General features: G+C 37.1%; 1 protein-coding gene across 2 annotated transcripts in view; it reads left to right on the top strand.

The window, feature by feature from the left end:
- Positions 1-351: 351 nt before the first annotated feature.
- LOC139763839 (uncharacterized) overlaps positions 352-14924 on the top strand; it is a 65229-nt gene continuing 50656 nt past the window's right edge. The window contains exons 1-3 of one of the 2 annotated variants that reach the window (XM_071690168.1): positions 352-1047; positions 8141-8234; positions 9668-9906. In XM_071690168.1, the coding sequence (XP_071546269.1) occupies positions 8167-8234; positions 9668-9906 (307 nt within the window). In that variant the 5' untranslated portion in view covers positions 352-1047; positions 8141-8166. Of the gene's footprint in view, positions 1048-8140; positions 8235-9664; positions 9907-14924 lie in introns of both variants that reach the window. The other variant, XM_071690167.1, reaches the window with a different exon arrangement.

Raw genomic sequence — 14924 nt, forward strand, 5'->3', positions numbered from 1 at the left:
TTCCTATGAAAAAAAAAAGAGAAAATGAAATCGCAAATGAAAGATGATCAATCAATAATTGATGATTATGAGAAAATTGAATGTTGGATACAGTTAAACAGTTCTAGGAACTGAAATGAATGAATGAAGGTCATTGAGTACAGTTTTGTATGCGCATTATTGAGTAAGTATGCGATACATCCTTTTCTCTCTCTTTAAAATGAACTATAGACTCAGATGGGCTTTAAAATTGTTTTAATCGCATTTCTTTACAGATTTCTTTCCTGTGGTTGCTATCAGCCACCTGGCCTGGGTTAAATGACCACCGAATTACATCTTCCATCATTTTATAATTTTTCAGTAACGTTATAAGATGAAATTAATGATCCGACAACGATTATTGTATTCATCATATCATACTACAATAAATGGAATAAGTATGATGATCAACAAGTGAGGAGAAGGACATTTCAAGTTTGGCGCGTAGCCTCATCACTCAGACGCCATAGGAACTAGTCCTCTTGTAAGACATCGTTGTCTGCGTCACCCTAGGCATATATCTCCTCACGACTTATTGATTTTGAGTTTGAAGCGTAATGGCAACTTTGTGGGTGTGATTTTAGGAAGAAAAACTCCTCCATTCTCCTGTGTATTCTTAACCTACATGACCGCAAATCACTCGCAGATCTGCCCCAGTGAGGACTGCAAAGTTAAATGGCAATATCTATGTTAGTTCAGAATGTTGCACGCCGCGCTACCCAGCCATAAAACATTAAAGTCTTAACGTACACCATAGCTCAATATCTCCCCTTAAGTCTCTTCCGTCTCGGGATACGGGAGGCAAATAAAGGTGTTAGTGACGGGTTGACCAAACATGGCGGTACTGGGCCGAGCGAGCCTGTGCACTAAGGCAACGCTCACGATTATTGTTGCGCGGCCGCCATTCCTACACTCAAGAATAACGCGAAAAGCCAAACTCTACATGTCTGTCTCGCCTCCCATCGCTATTATTTGGCATTGAGTGTAGCTCCCCCAGGATCTAGGCGACATAAAATGCTCCAATACAAGGTAAATATGCACTTTGGATGTCGAATTGTCTAGAATATCGGAGCTAAAATATTGGCTTGACCAACGCATTAGGCTTATTTTACACCCCATTTTTCTCCCTTCTGAGCACTCCCCGAGGGAAGCCAGTGTGATTGTGGAGAACCTGAATGATCAGGGGACCTGTTGAACGTATTTTTATTAATTTGAGTCATCCCTAGGGGGGAGTAATAAATACATGAAGAAAGTCAACACTGAAGGTCTTGTGAGGTAAACAAGGGGGGGCGGGTTGCCATGACGACGTCCCCCTCTGGCCATCTCTAGGGGGGGATATATAGGGTGGGGGGGAGGGTTATTAAATATTCTTAGGGCTATGGATGACATGTACAGGTATACCATGCTCATGACCTCCTGTTGATCAGGCGGGAAGCTGGTGTTCCTGAGGGAGATCATGAGGGTGATAAATCACCCGTCGTGGTTCGGGCAGGTTTCAGGAAGGAGGGAAAGGGGGATACTTTTACCTTCATATATGGACCCTTCGTCTTCTTATATTTTATAATTGCTTTCAGTGCTTCCCTTGAAGCACATGATTCTACCATTGCTGATATAGGTAACGCAGTATTTAGGAATTGGCTGATAAGGGTTTTTTTTGGTCTTTTGGAGGGATATCTCTGTATGATTTGGTTTTAAGGGGTTTGTCATACTTTTTGTTCATTTGTGATTAGATTGTCATATACTGACCTTGTATATGAAAAGTTGATAGAATACCAATATAGGATTTTGGCTAGACCATTCTCATGACTCATTCTAGAGTAATTATGAGTTGTGCAAATTTTGGTGATTATTTAGTTGTACCACTCAGTTTTGTGTCCATTTTTATGTATGTAGAGAAAAATCATAACTAGTGAGAGACATTCAAATAGTTATGAAAAGAAAAATATTCAGCAAGAAAGATCAATTTTTTTTTTCATTTACTGCAATGTTTATAAAGATAATTTTACTCATACAAATGGGTGTATTATGTGACTATTAGATTCATTGTTACATTTAGTACTGTTGGTATTTTGTGTTAATTTTTACACACTATGTAAAAATAAATTTGAGCAAGGGTTCTTTGGCTCATGCTTTTTTGTTCAGGGTTTTTATGCTTAGCTGGAAAATGACCTACATTATTTCCATATATTTCCCATTATCACCCTTCAAGATCACTTGAAATGTCTTTTGTCTGGTAAATTTAGGAAATGACCTCTTGGGATTTGGCATATAATTCTTGAAAGGATATTATATATAAACCTTTTTCTTCCATGAATTTCTGAGCCCTCCCCACTTTGGCCTTTTGATTTAAGACGGTAGGAAAGCCCTCCCCCTTTGATCTTTGATTGAAGACTAGGATGGAAGCTTGGAGAGTACTTGCAAGATCCTGCATGAAGAGAATATAAGGTTCAGTGGGAGGAGTTGGGTCTGGGTGATTAGAAGCAGAATCATCCAGAGTTGAATTAGAGGAAAATTAAGTGCCAAAAGAGTGGCTATTCAATTGGAGAATCAGCTAAAGATTTACCTTACCAGTTGGAAAGTTAGCTATACATTTACCATATTAGTTGGAAAGTTAGCCATAGATTGAGTAAGTTAGAATTAAGGAGGAAAAGAAAGTGCAGAAGTTTGTGGAGACAATTTTGGTTAAGGACCAAAGAGATTTGTTAGTAGAAGTCAGCACACTTTTTGTGGTCTGTCATCATTTTAGATATTGTTTTTAATTTTAGGCATATATTTTTATTTTCTATCATACTTATACTGTAAAACTGAGTACCATAATACTATACTGGACATTGATATATGATATAGTACAGCACCAGAGAGTAGAATTAGGAGTTGTACCATAAAGATCTTAAACATTAAGAAAACTGACTAGATTTTATTGTTTTCTCTTTCTTGTCATCTTACACACACACACACACACACACACACACAATATATATATATATATATATATATATATATATATATATATATATATATATATATAACTGAAATAGAATGACTTAGAACTTTTTTAATTTCGACAGCATACTTGAATTTAAGAGGTTGCATGGCTGAAAATGTTCAGGAGATGGGGCCTCAATAGTGTTAAACTCCCTCCCCGTACAGTACAAAGAGGTAATTACACACCTATGAACATTATCTGGCAGGAGGTACATTTTAGGAATGTGTGTGTACGAGGGACATGGGAGTTGACATCATCCCATACCTGTCACCAGAGTCTCACCTTAAGAAAGTAGTAAAGGAGACAAACAGTGTGCTTGCAAATATTAGAATTGAATTTAAGTTTATGGTTAAAGAAATATTCAGAAGGCTTTTTACATCATTCAGTAGGCTAAAACTAGAATACATGTCTCAGGTGTGGTTATCTCACTTAACCTTTTCCCTTTTGCAGCATAGTTTAGAAATGTCGAAAACATTTATACTCATTGACGGCATGATAATGATTTACCCCATGGGTACTGAAAAAACGTTTCAATCTACAGTGACCTTAAAGAACATCCTTCAGTACTTGATACAAATGCCAGATACATGTGTTTTCTGCTGTGAATCCGTGATTTCTCTTTGCCTTTGTGGACTGAACCAGGGCATGTGAAATACATATCATCATATACATATATACAGATACACACATACAGACATATACATATATACACATGTACATATTCATACTTGTTTGCCTTCATCTATCCCTGACGCTACCCCACCCCACAGAAAATTTTATCGTTACCCCCAGCTTCAGCAAGGTAGCTCTGGGAAAACAGACCAAGAAGGCTACATTTGTTCACACTCAGTCTCTAGCTGTCATGTGTAATGCAACGAAACCACAGCTCCCCATCCACATCCAGGCCCCACAGACCTTTCCATGGTTTATCCCAGACGTTTCACATGCCCTGGATCAGTCCATTGACAGAATGTTGACCCTGGTATACCACATTGTTCCAGTTCACTCTATTCCTTGCACGCCTCTCACCCTCCTTTATATTTAGGCCCCAATCGCTCAAAATCTTTTTCACTCCATCCTTCCATCTCCAATTTGGTTTCCTGCTTCTTGTTCCCTCCACCTTTTGACACATATATCCTCTTTGTCAATCTTTCCTTACTCATTCTCTCCATATGTCCAGACCACATCAACACACCCTCTTCTCTCTCAACCACATTTTTTATTTCCACACCTCTCTCTTACCCTTTCATTACTTACTCGATCAAACCTCCTCACACCACATATTGTCGTCAAACATTTCATTTTCAACACATCCAAGCTTATATGTGTGCCATTTACTTAGGGGGGGGGATTTTTACTTCTAAGCTTATGTTTAAATCATTATTATTCACTTGAATATGGTTCTCAATGAATATTGCTGTCAGATATAAGAAATATTATTTCAGTATTGAAAAAGTAATACAAAAGATCAAATTCAAATTTTTATTTTTTGATGGATAATTGACACTATGGAAATAAATGAATATTAGACCAAAACTGGAATAGGCTTCTCATGTCTGGTTATCACACCTAAAGAAGCACAAAGATGCAACTAAAAGGGTTTAGAGAAGACCAACAAAGATGCTACCTGAATTAAGGGAGATGAGCTACAGTGAGATGCTGGGAGGTACTAATCTGTGTACAGTGGAGGAGAAAAGAGACAGGTGCAACCTGAGTACAGTCTTCAAGTTTCTTAATCAATTGGATGATGGTAGCAGTGAATGGATGATGGTAGCAGTGAACTGTTCCTCAAGAGATGCAGCACCAGATTAACCATAGGCCATGATATGAGGCTTAGCAAGAAGCTTGTTAGGAATAGAAAGGACCAAGAGAAGTAATGTATTAACATAAGGTGTTGGATGATTAGAACAGGCAACCTTGAATGCTGGCAGTATACGCAGGTTTAAAAGGCTACTTCATGGTTTAGGAAGTTAGAGATGGGGGCCTAACAAGTGTCAAACTATGTCCCTGTGCTTTAGAAGTAGGTAATTTTGCACACACATGCAGTGGTTAGCTTTATGGGCTGTCACACATGCACAGGCTGCCTAGGATCAGAACCACATTGGTTTGAATCATGGTTGTGGCAGATGGTCCACATTTTACGTAGCTGTTCATGCTTCCCTAGGGGTTGGTCAGTTAAATGGGTGCCTGGCATTTGCGAGTGATTATTTGTGCATGTACGTACATGGAAGGACACAGGACATACATGTATAAGGCTAAAGAACAGGGAAATAGGAATGTAAAGCTTTATTCCTGTGGCACACACACACACACACACACACACCAAAAAAAGGTAAATTTATACTCATAAAACCCACAGAAAAGTTGGTATGCTACTGTTACCATCATTACAGAGTGCTAAATAAAGTAACAGTGGACATTGAGCAAGCAGAGATGCTGCTGCACATTTTATGATTTATTTTTTATGTTTACATGATTGTGGAATTAATAGTTTTCTTATATTACTTAGAGATGTACTATATTGGATCCAAAAATGTTTGCAGTAAATCAGTCTGCAGTATATCATGTCATGAGATTCCATGGAAAAAGAATTAGGGATTTTAGGCCAAGAAGTACACAGAATATGTTTTAAAGAATGGAAAATGTACAAAATAATATTCAAAACAACGAAAGTGGACTCCTTTAGAGTAAGAAGTTCTTTGATATGACTGAACTCCCAGTGATAGAGCTACGCAAAGGGGGACTTTTACTTGCTGTGTAACTTAGAGAAGATGGATCCGGGTAACAGTTATATTTATATTCCCTACCTTACCCTCCTGCCGTAGGATTCCCTTTTATCCTTATGATGCTTCTTTAGTACTCTGGAATTTGGTCTAGTTGACGGGTCAGAACCACAGGTCATGAAGTATTATGATGTAAAGAAATAAATGACAGTCTATCTGATTTATGCAGCTATTTGGCTGAAAATACTCAGTTGAGGTATTAAAGATATTACAGAACTAGGAGGTCATGATAGTAACAGAGTATCTAGTTAACTAATCATAAAAGAACTTTAGGATCAAGATGGGCTGGATATATCCATGCTTTGATTAAGCACATGAGTGAGATGTGCCTGATCAACTGTACTGTGTGGATGAGACAGTTCTCTTCTGGAAGAAGATACAATAGAATACCCAAGTCAGCAGGAAAGATCCCACTTTAGGAAATACTGTAAAATGGTTAGATGGTAGGCAAAGCCCAAAAACAACACGCTTTGGAAAAAGTCATCAGAGCTCACCTGTAAGCATCTTTTCGATTGGTTACACAAGTACTTCATAAGAGCAGTGAAGGCTTCTGAGGAAAAAGTCAATAACAGAACATCAAGGCCCTCTTGTTGAGTGACAGTACTCCAGCCCATCTAGCTGAGGAACAGCTGTGTAGCAGATATGTCAAGGTGCACTCAGGACAACCTCTCTAGTGCTGCCCATGGACCAGTTCATCATAGAATCCAAGATAATGTATTACCATTGTGTCCAAATGGATAAATGTCCTGACAGAAGATCATATTGAGGATATCAGAGGGAAGAGGACCTTAGAAAGGATCAAGAGGTACAATCTGTGCATTGCTATCTTCAACTTGGCTGATGCTTGGAATATGGTGAAGGATGTGACCCTCCATAACTGGTGGAATAAGCTGTTGAAGGGGACTAACTTTTGCCCTGACTTTAAGGGTCAGCCATGGGGCTTTGTTAAGGCTTTGGCGAGGCTGGTGAGATGCATGTGACCGAGGAAAATTATTCTTTCATTGGCTTCAGTGTGATGCTGGGGGAATCATGCCACCACTTCCAATCGATAGAAGAGATACTTAGGGAGATCAGGAGGGAATAAGATACGACAGAAGACAGCCACTCCATGAGAAGGAGGGGACAACAGGCATACCAGCCTTTAAGCTTTTTGTCATGAGAAGGTATTTGGACCAAATGTTAGACTGGCTGGATCACTGAGATGATTGAGGCCTCCAGCAGTACAACCCTATTTTTTTGAGGATGTAGGAACAATGGTATGGCAAGGCAGCATGAGAGGACACAGCAACCAAAAATCCATGAATTTTCAAACCAAATTCCCCAAGTGAAACACCCAAGGAAAGTAAGTGAACAGTTTCTGCCTAAAAGTGTTGAGAGAACAATATTCTCTGGCAGAATGTGGTAGTGCTACCAGCCTGGAGAATTTCACTGGCTCAAGATCTATCAGTCTCACCATAATTCTCAGTGACCTTCTCTAAAGAAAGCTACTTATCTGTGATCCGAGAGCCACCTGTAGACATGATTTGAATTGCTTTTATCAGTTTGATAATTTACCCGTACTTTTATCCTCATCATTGTGAAATGCTGACTTATAGTTGTGATTTTACATAGTCCTTAATAGTAAGGTAATTATTTACCTGAAAAGTGAAGTAACATCAGTGATTAAAAAGTGAAGGTTTTAACATAAAAGTGTGAGAACTGGAATCCATGTGCTTATTTGAAAGAAATCTTGCAAGGAATTTATTGAATTGGAAAAATCATGTACAGTGTTTTAGAATCAGCATTAGAAGCAGAACCTGTTTGACTGCATTTGCTACAAATGACAAGTTTGCATTGACTTCGGATATTGCTTTTCTTGATGGTCAGACTGTATGTGAACCTTAGATAAGAGACTGCTTTATGAAAGAAAACTTGTGGATATTTGCCATTACTGTAAAGTTATTTTTTAGGCAACATTGATTTTAGAACAAGTATAACATTTCTAGGGTTGGCCTGACAGTTTTTTGGGCCTTTGGGCCTGTTAGAATTCTAGACCTTTCTGGTTTTAGTAATTTCCTGTCTGCATAGTTATGGGCTTCCCTGATGACCCCTGGCATGCAGTACATGCCTGATTGCCTGACTGCTTAATCCACTCCAGCACATTTCATTGATTTTTTTACATCTTTGAAGTAATTTAGTTATAATGATAATTTTTCTGTCTGCTGACTCAGTTGTGGACCCCCTGATGACCCTGGCATTCAGTACGTGCCATATTGCCTGAGTGCTCAAACAATCCCAGCACATATCATTACTCTTTACGTCTTAGAAATTATCTAGTAATGATATCCATTATGGTAACCTCTCTATATTTCAGAAGAGTTGTGCATCAGTGTGGTAACAATGATGCAGGAGAGCGCCCGCCTGCCCCCCCTGCTTAGTCCTGCCTGGACCCCACCAAACATCTCCAGGTGGCTAGTTTGCATACATCAGTGTCTCTTCCACATGACATGCAGTAGTGTAGAGAGTAATGCTTAGATTCTATCAGGCATCCTTGAGTTAGTAAACACAGTGACAGGATAATATGACAGACATCATTAGAGTACTTGAGGTTTTTATGATAAATTGTACAACAGATTCCCATATGTAAATCTTTTAAGGGTCTATCATGAGCTTTTTGCAATGAGATTATGACAAACTCAGGTAAGTAAAGGTGTTTCATAGATGTATAGAATTGGATCTCTTGTTAAGCTGATATCTGAAATTCATTGTAAGGATGAGAGATAATATACATAAATAAAGTGTGTAGAATATAGTAGGTTAACTGTCTTTGATTGGCATAAGAACATTTCTTTTGGAGAATTAAGATATTACTCTCTTTCCCATTCGTGATTTTTTTTCTTTAACATATTCATACTTCTTATCAGTGGTGCCAATAACATTCTCAGTGTCCACACTTGCTTTCATAGATTACAGTTACCATTTACCAGTATTGGTTTTCTCTTCCTCCTGCTCATGTTATTGAATTTTGTCTTCCTTACTACTATTCTCTGTATTTTGTAATGAAACATCCCCCACTCTGTTCACATATTTGTCTTTAAGGGCAGACAGGTGGGGATGTATTTACTTGTTTAACTGCCAAATCAACTTTTAAAATTTTATAGCAAATTTTTCATTATTGCTACTTAGCTTTCACCAGCTGAAGGTGTAAAATTTTTCCTCATTCAAATTTTTGGTGAAGAGCTTTTAATGCACCATATGTTTTGACCGCGGAAGAAAGATACACATGATGAAGAAAGAATGAATTATGTTTTGAAAGTAAATTATCTGTATCATACATAATAATCACTGGGATGATAATTTGTTTTCTTGTGTTAGTGACTCCTGTCTTCAGAAATATACCTGCTGTAGCTTATTCATTTGGGCTAACAAATTTCTTTGGCTGGTTTTTGATGTAGGGAAACTGATGGTCATAAGTCATCTGGGATTCTTTTGTACTCAGCAGCTCACATACTTGAACTATCCAAAGTTGTAACATAATTGATATGTTGGATTCTGCTAGATGATGTATACCTATGTCATATTATCATCCCCGTAATCCATAAGGGTGTTTGTCTTGTGATCATAGGAATGTAATCATGCGTGCCATTTCTGTTGAAATTTTCTTGTATTCCTTTGTAGTCAGTTTAAGCACTTGGATAAACCACTTTAGTAGCATGTAGTTTTTAAAGTTTCAGATAAAGTTTTTACTAACAAGTTTCATTCTCATCAGTAGAGTTATGGGTTCAGAAGGGGTCAAGAGAGGGCATGTTTTAGGTTTGTGAACCTGATGGCCATATTAGCATCTTTTGCTTGCATCACTTGACATTAATATTTACATAATTATATACATGTATATCAGCAGTAGTGTGGGTACTGGCCGTCGCGGGGCGGGTAAGCGGGCGCGAGGGACAGGGATCCTCAATGGTCATCATGGCCGGCCTCGTCCAGTTGGTCATCCCCTTCAGCAGCAGAATCCCCACGATACCCAACAGCCACAGTCCCCAGTTTCGCCCCAAGCCATACCCAAAGCCTTTTCCAAGCAGCCATCATCCATACTGCCCCAGACACAAACTTCACCCAGAGACATCCCCAAAACACAAGGTAATCGCCAGTATGTCACTTTTTTCCTTACCATATATGCATGAGTTATTCAAGTGCTAACATGCCATCTAGACTTGCAGGTTTATGTACTTGAATTTATGTTTACATAATCATGTGATAAGACATCCACTGATTTTCATGTAATCTTATAATAGCATCAAACCATGGCAAAGTATTTTATGGTTTTCTACCAAATCATTTTCATCCATTTTTCAGTGCTCATATTGCTGAATGTTATGGTGATGTTAACATTATTGTGCATATGCTATTTTTTTCTGTACTTTGATTGATCTCTTTGAGAACTGCTTAAAGGTCCTCCTTAAGGAGGATTATAGGAGGGCATATATTTCTGACCAGTTAAAAAAACAACTAAATACCACTTATGTATTGCCTCTAAACGAATCAATTGATTACCATTTTGTCATTTGACTTTGTCAGACCAGAAGATGCATGAGTATGATAGTATTAGAAAATTTTATATATGGCTATTTCATAACTACTTTCATGTGTGAGAGTATTTATTTATATTATTATTATTGACTGTCTGTTGCCATTATTGTTTTCCTTAAGGCTTTACCTTGATGAGAACACTGCTGAAAACAATAAGAAAGCTTTCTTAAAGCTTGGAGGTTGTAGGTTATGAACAGATTCTTAACACTTTAAACGTAACTGTGAATAGTATGCTACACGAGACATACATTACATATCCTCTGATTCACTCATGGCTGCCTTTGATTCTTCAGTCTTGTGTGCTTCTGAGAAACATTACAGTATAGCAAATTAAAAAGTCAACTCATTTTCATGATACTGTTCATTCTGCTTGTTATGTGGCTTAGGGATTCACCAATCCTTACATTTAATATTTATCAACACTTTGGGACAAGTTGCATTATGTATTGCTGAAGTTTTATCATGCACTGGATTATTTGAATGGGAATTATAACACATCCTAAAGAGTATGTTACCACTAGTTTTGCTGGGAATAGCATTGGCTTTTAATCCTTTATAGTATCCTGATGATGTAAGTAAAGTTGTATGATGGCAAAAGATAATGCTACCAATTTTCATAAATTGGTCTTATGTTTATAACATCTTGCATATTAATGGATGGAAGTATCATGCTAACCTTGATCAATGAATTTTTTCCTGAATGGTTAACCAAAGAATTACTCCAGAATGAGTAAAGTCACCAGTAGGACCAACTTTACGAGTGTACCATTATTACTTCAATAGTTTGGTATTTGCACATTCTTTAGATACATAAAGTAAGATTTTGTCAGGGTCATAAGCTGATATCTTTCTGTATCTTCCTTTTGTCTTGAATAAGACTGAACTAGTTCTGTTATCCTTGTGGTATCTGTCTCTCAGAAGATGCCTTTCTGAACATTTTGGCCAAGTCATTAATGTCTTTGTAGGTTGTCATAATTCTGTGCAGTACCCACTTCTCTCATAATAATGATATCATCTTGATTGACTTTAGAGTGATACTTGTGGGATATGTGTGCTTACTTAGATCTAGTGTGAAATATACTTTTGACATGTGTCCTGTATTTCCTTCCACTCAGGTAGTTTTTGATCCACCAAAAGGAATTCCAGAACATCTTCATTGGCCTGGCAAGTCGATAGTTGTTCCTTTCCATTCCCCAAACATACATCAAGCACACACACACACACACACAGACTCTCATCTTAACACTGGCATAGTAATTACACATAACCTGTGCTGTAGAGAATGGCTCACCAAAGCTAAAAAATGAAACTCGTACACTCGAGAAAGGGTTGTCGTTTGACTTAAAAAAACTCTGCCAGGCTTTGACCTGGTGAATCTCAGTGCACATGCATGCACAAGCATATGGATGTAGAAATTGCAGTGAACCAGACTCCTGAGTAAATATGATTTGTAAAGTGCTAGAAAAGATAATCAGAAAGCAGTTGGAAAATTATTGCTTAAGGAGAAATGACCCAAATGAGAGACAACACAAAATTAGGGAAAGAAAGTTATCTATTACTTATCTCTTAGACATCTATGACAGAATGATGATTAAAAATGGTGGACGGGTAGAATGTGTACTCTCTGATCACCAGAAATCCTTTTATACAGAACCACATCAGAAGTTAAGATGATAAATCTGTATGCAGGAATGGGAGGTAGACTCCTTCACTGGATGAAAGAGTACCTTAGTGGAAGAAATTACAGGACAGTGGTTAGAGGATTACTCTTGTAAAGGGTCAGTAGTGGCATGCTGCAGGGCTGTGTTTAGGTCCACTGTTGTGCTTGGTGTATGTAATTGACACCTGTTTGACTGGTTTCTTGCCTCAACATGTGTATTGATAATGCACAGGTCTTTGGAGAAGTAAAGAACAATGATGAATATATCAACTTAATAGGGGACCTAAAAAAGTTCCAGTTAGTTAAATAAAAGGTTGATAATGCAAGTAGGTGCAAAATAATGAGGATGAGATAGTGTAGGACATAAGGTAGAGGAATCTGTATGTGAAAGACTTAGAGGTCAACATTGTGACTAAACTTTGGCCAACAGAATTGTTAAGAAAGCAGATTGTCTGCTGGCACATATTAGAATCACATTGAAGGATATGAATAGGGAAATGTTTGATAAATCATTCACAACATGTATTAGACCAGAATTGGATGATGCTTCTCATGATTGGTGATTGCACCTAAAGAGGCACAGATGTTTAATTGAAGGAATCCAGAATAGGGCAGGTAAGATGTTACTTGAATTAAGAGACCCAGTGACAGTCTAAGGACTACTGTTTTGCATACAATGGAGGAAAGAAGAGATAGCCTGAGTATTGTTTGTGAAAGTTGTTTTTGAGCTCAGTCATAGTTTTACAAATGCATGCTTCTACCACCTGCTACCCTGGTGTTTGATAATTACAACCAGAATTTTCTGTGGCCATGACATTATTATGAAGATTAATTGCCCTTATGTGGCCTTTTGGGATGGGAAAGGGAATGAGGATCTAGTAAATGTTATATTTATTTTTATAGGCCTTGTTTAACCTTTGTGAGATTGGTCCTTTGAGAGGAGAATACTTTGTTGAGTAATTCAGCTCTCAGTATTGCAACTATGATTTGCGGTTGGACTATCTAGTATGCATCCTTCGAATTATCTTTCAGATTGTAAGAGTCTTTCTATACTGAAACTGATTTTTTACTCCCAATTTAAGTATTGGCTGCTTATTATTGTTTATATAAAGATACTTTTTTATGCAATTCTAAAACCTCATTTTCATATGGTTATACGTCACGGAAAATGGAATTGGATATGAGCAAGACTGCCTGGAAGATACTTATGTCTGGCATTTTGTTTACAAAAGAGCCAGGCATTTTCTTGATTCAGGAAGAATGGCTCACAAAATAAATACTAAAGGGATTGAAGCACATATTGCTGTAGCCTCTTTGCTTGAATTATGCAACCAGGGAAGAAATGCAATTTGAATAAAAGGATCATGTAAGTATTATGTACAAGAAACAAGAATTTAGTGAACCTCATTTCAATTGAGTTGTGTAATATAAAACATGAAATCATTTGACTTACATATTCAGTAAAATTGTTTTTCTTTTACTCATATCAGGATTTTTATTAAGTCCACTTACATAGATCTAAAAAACAAATTGAAGTTAAAAAAGCTCTCATGTACAGAAGTAAAATTCGAAAATTTACACGAATCTGTGGTATCCCTTTTCTAAAATTCCCTCTGAAATTCCTACTTATTTAAAGAGTAATTAATTGTGTACTTAGGATTAATGGACCAAAGTACTGATTAGGTATGCTGGCTAGTGGTCAGAGAGGAGGAATTTAGAAATGATACAGTACAGTAATGCACTGTATGTGTACTTATAGTACTTTAGATTCAGAAATAATGGAAGTATCAGTTATTCACAAATGCAGAAGCATTTTTCTGATAAATACTCTTACTCTTCACATGAATAAGATAAATTTCTCACTGATACTACAGTTTGTTTTTATCTGATTTCTTTTTAATTTTCATAGCAATAAATTAAATTTATTAAGTCCAGAAGCACTAGAACTGTTCTCTGATGACCTCTTGCCAGTTAAGTTAATCTCAAAACACTAAAATGTTTCCACAGTTAGTGAAGAGTTTCATGGAGTGTCATGACAGCACAAGCATCTGACTGATGCTGTGGGCTTCTGGGCGCCTTGCAGGACTCCCACTATGGCTACAACATGTGACCAATCCTGAACTGAACATGAGACATTTGAACTCAGACTATATTGTCAGATGGCTTTCTGGCATGTTAGAGAAGTTTGAATTTTAGGAACATCCCAGTTTATCCAGTGACGAGTTATTGACATTTCACTGCAGACTTATTCACTGTATGGAGATGTTCCAGAACCAAAAATTTGTCACCACATTGGAATTCTCACATCATTGAAAGCCTAGTACTATTTCATAACAGCATAACTTTCAGTATTCGACAGCAGTATTTTTCTGCTTCCACATTTCTACCTGCAGCTACATTAGGACTTGAGTATAAATGGATTAAGTACCTAGGATCAATTAACATTATTTCCAGATCAAGGTACGATAATATGAAAACTAGAATTCTGATATAGAAAAAATTGAGGGGAACCCTTGTTTAATTGTATAGTTTATGGATTAAAGTATTCATAAGTAATTTTTCAGTGAGCTAATTGTACTGCTAAATAATGTATTATAACTAATAAAGTATATAGTTACATACATGCTCTAATTAACCCTTTGAGCTCAACTTGCTAATGCAGGGTTATGAGTGATGCTTTGGTGTAATTCAAGGCCTTGTTGGTCAATTTAATGATAAATTCAAAACTTTTCTCCTAAGATGTTGATTCTGTTAAATTCATTTGTTTGATTTAAAGCAAAATATTTATGATTACTTATTTTGCTAATGATAAGTAAAGTTTTTCCAGATTCAAGATTTAAGGGTTAAAGACACCTTCACATGGAAATTGGTTATCTATATTTTAGATACCCACATATAAACATAGAAA

This window comes from Panulirus ornatus, chromosome 48 (genome assembly GCF_036320965.1).
Source record: "Panulirus ornatus isolate Po-2019 chromosome 48, ASM3632096v1, whole genome shotgun sequence".
NCBI lineage: Eukaryota > Metazoa > Arthropoda > Malacostraca > Decapoda > Palinuridae > Panulirus > Panulirus ornatus.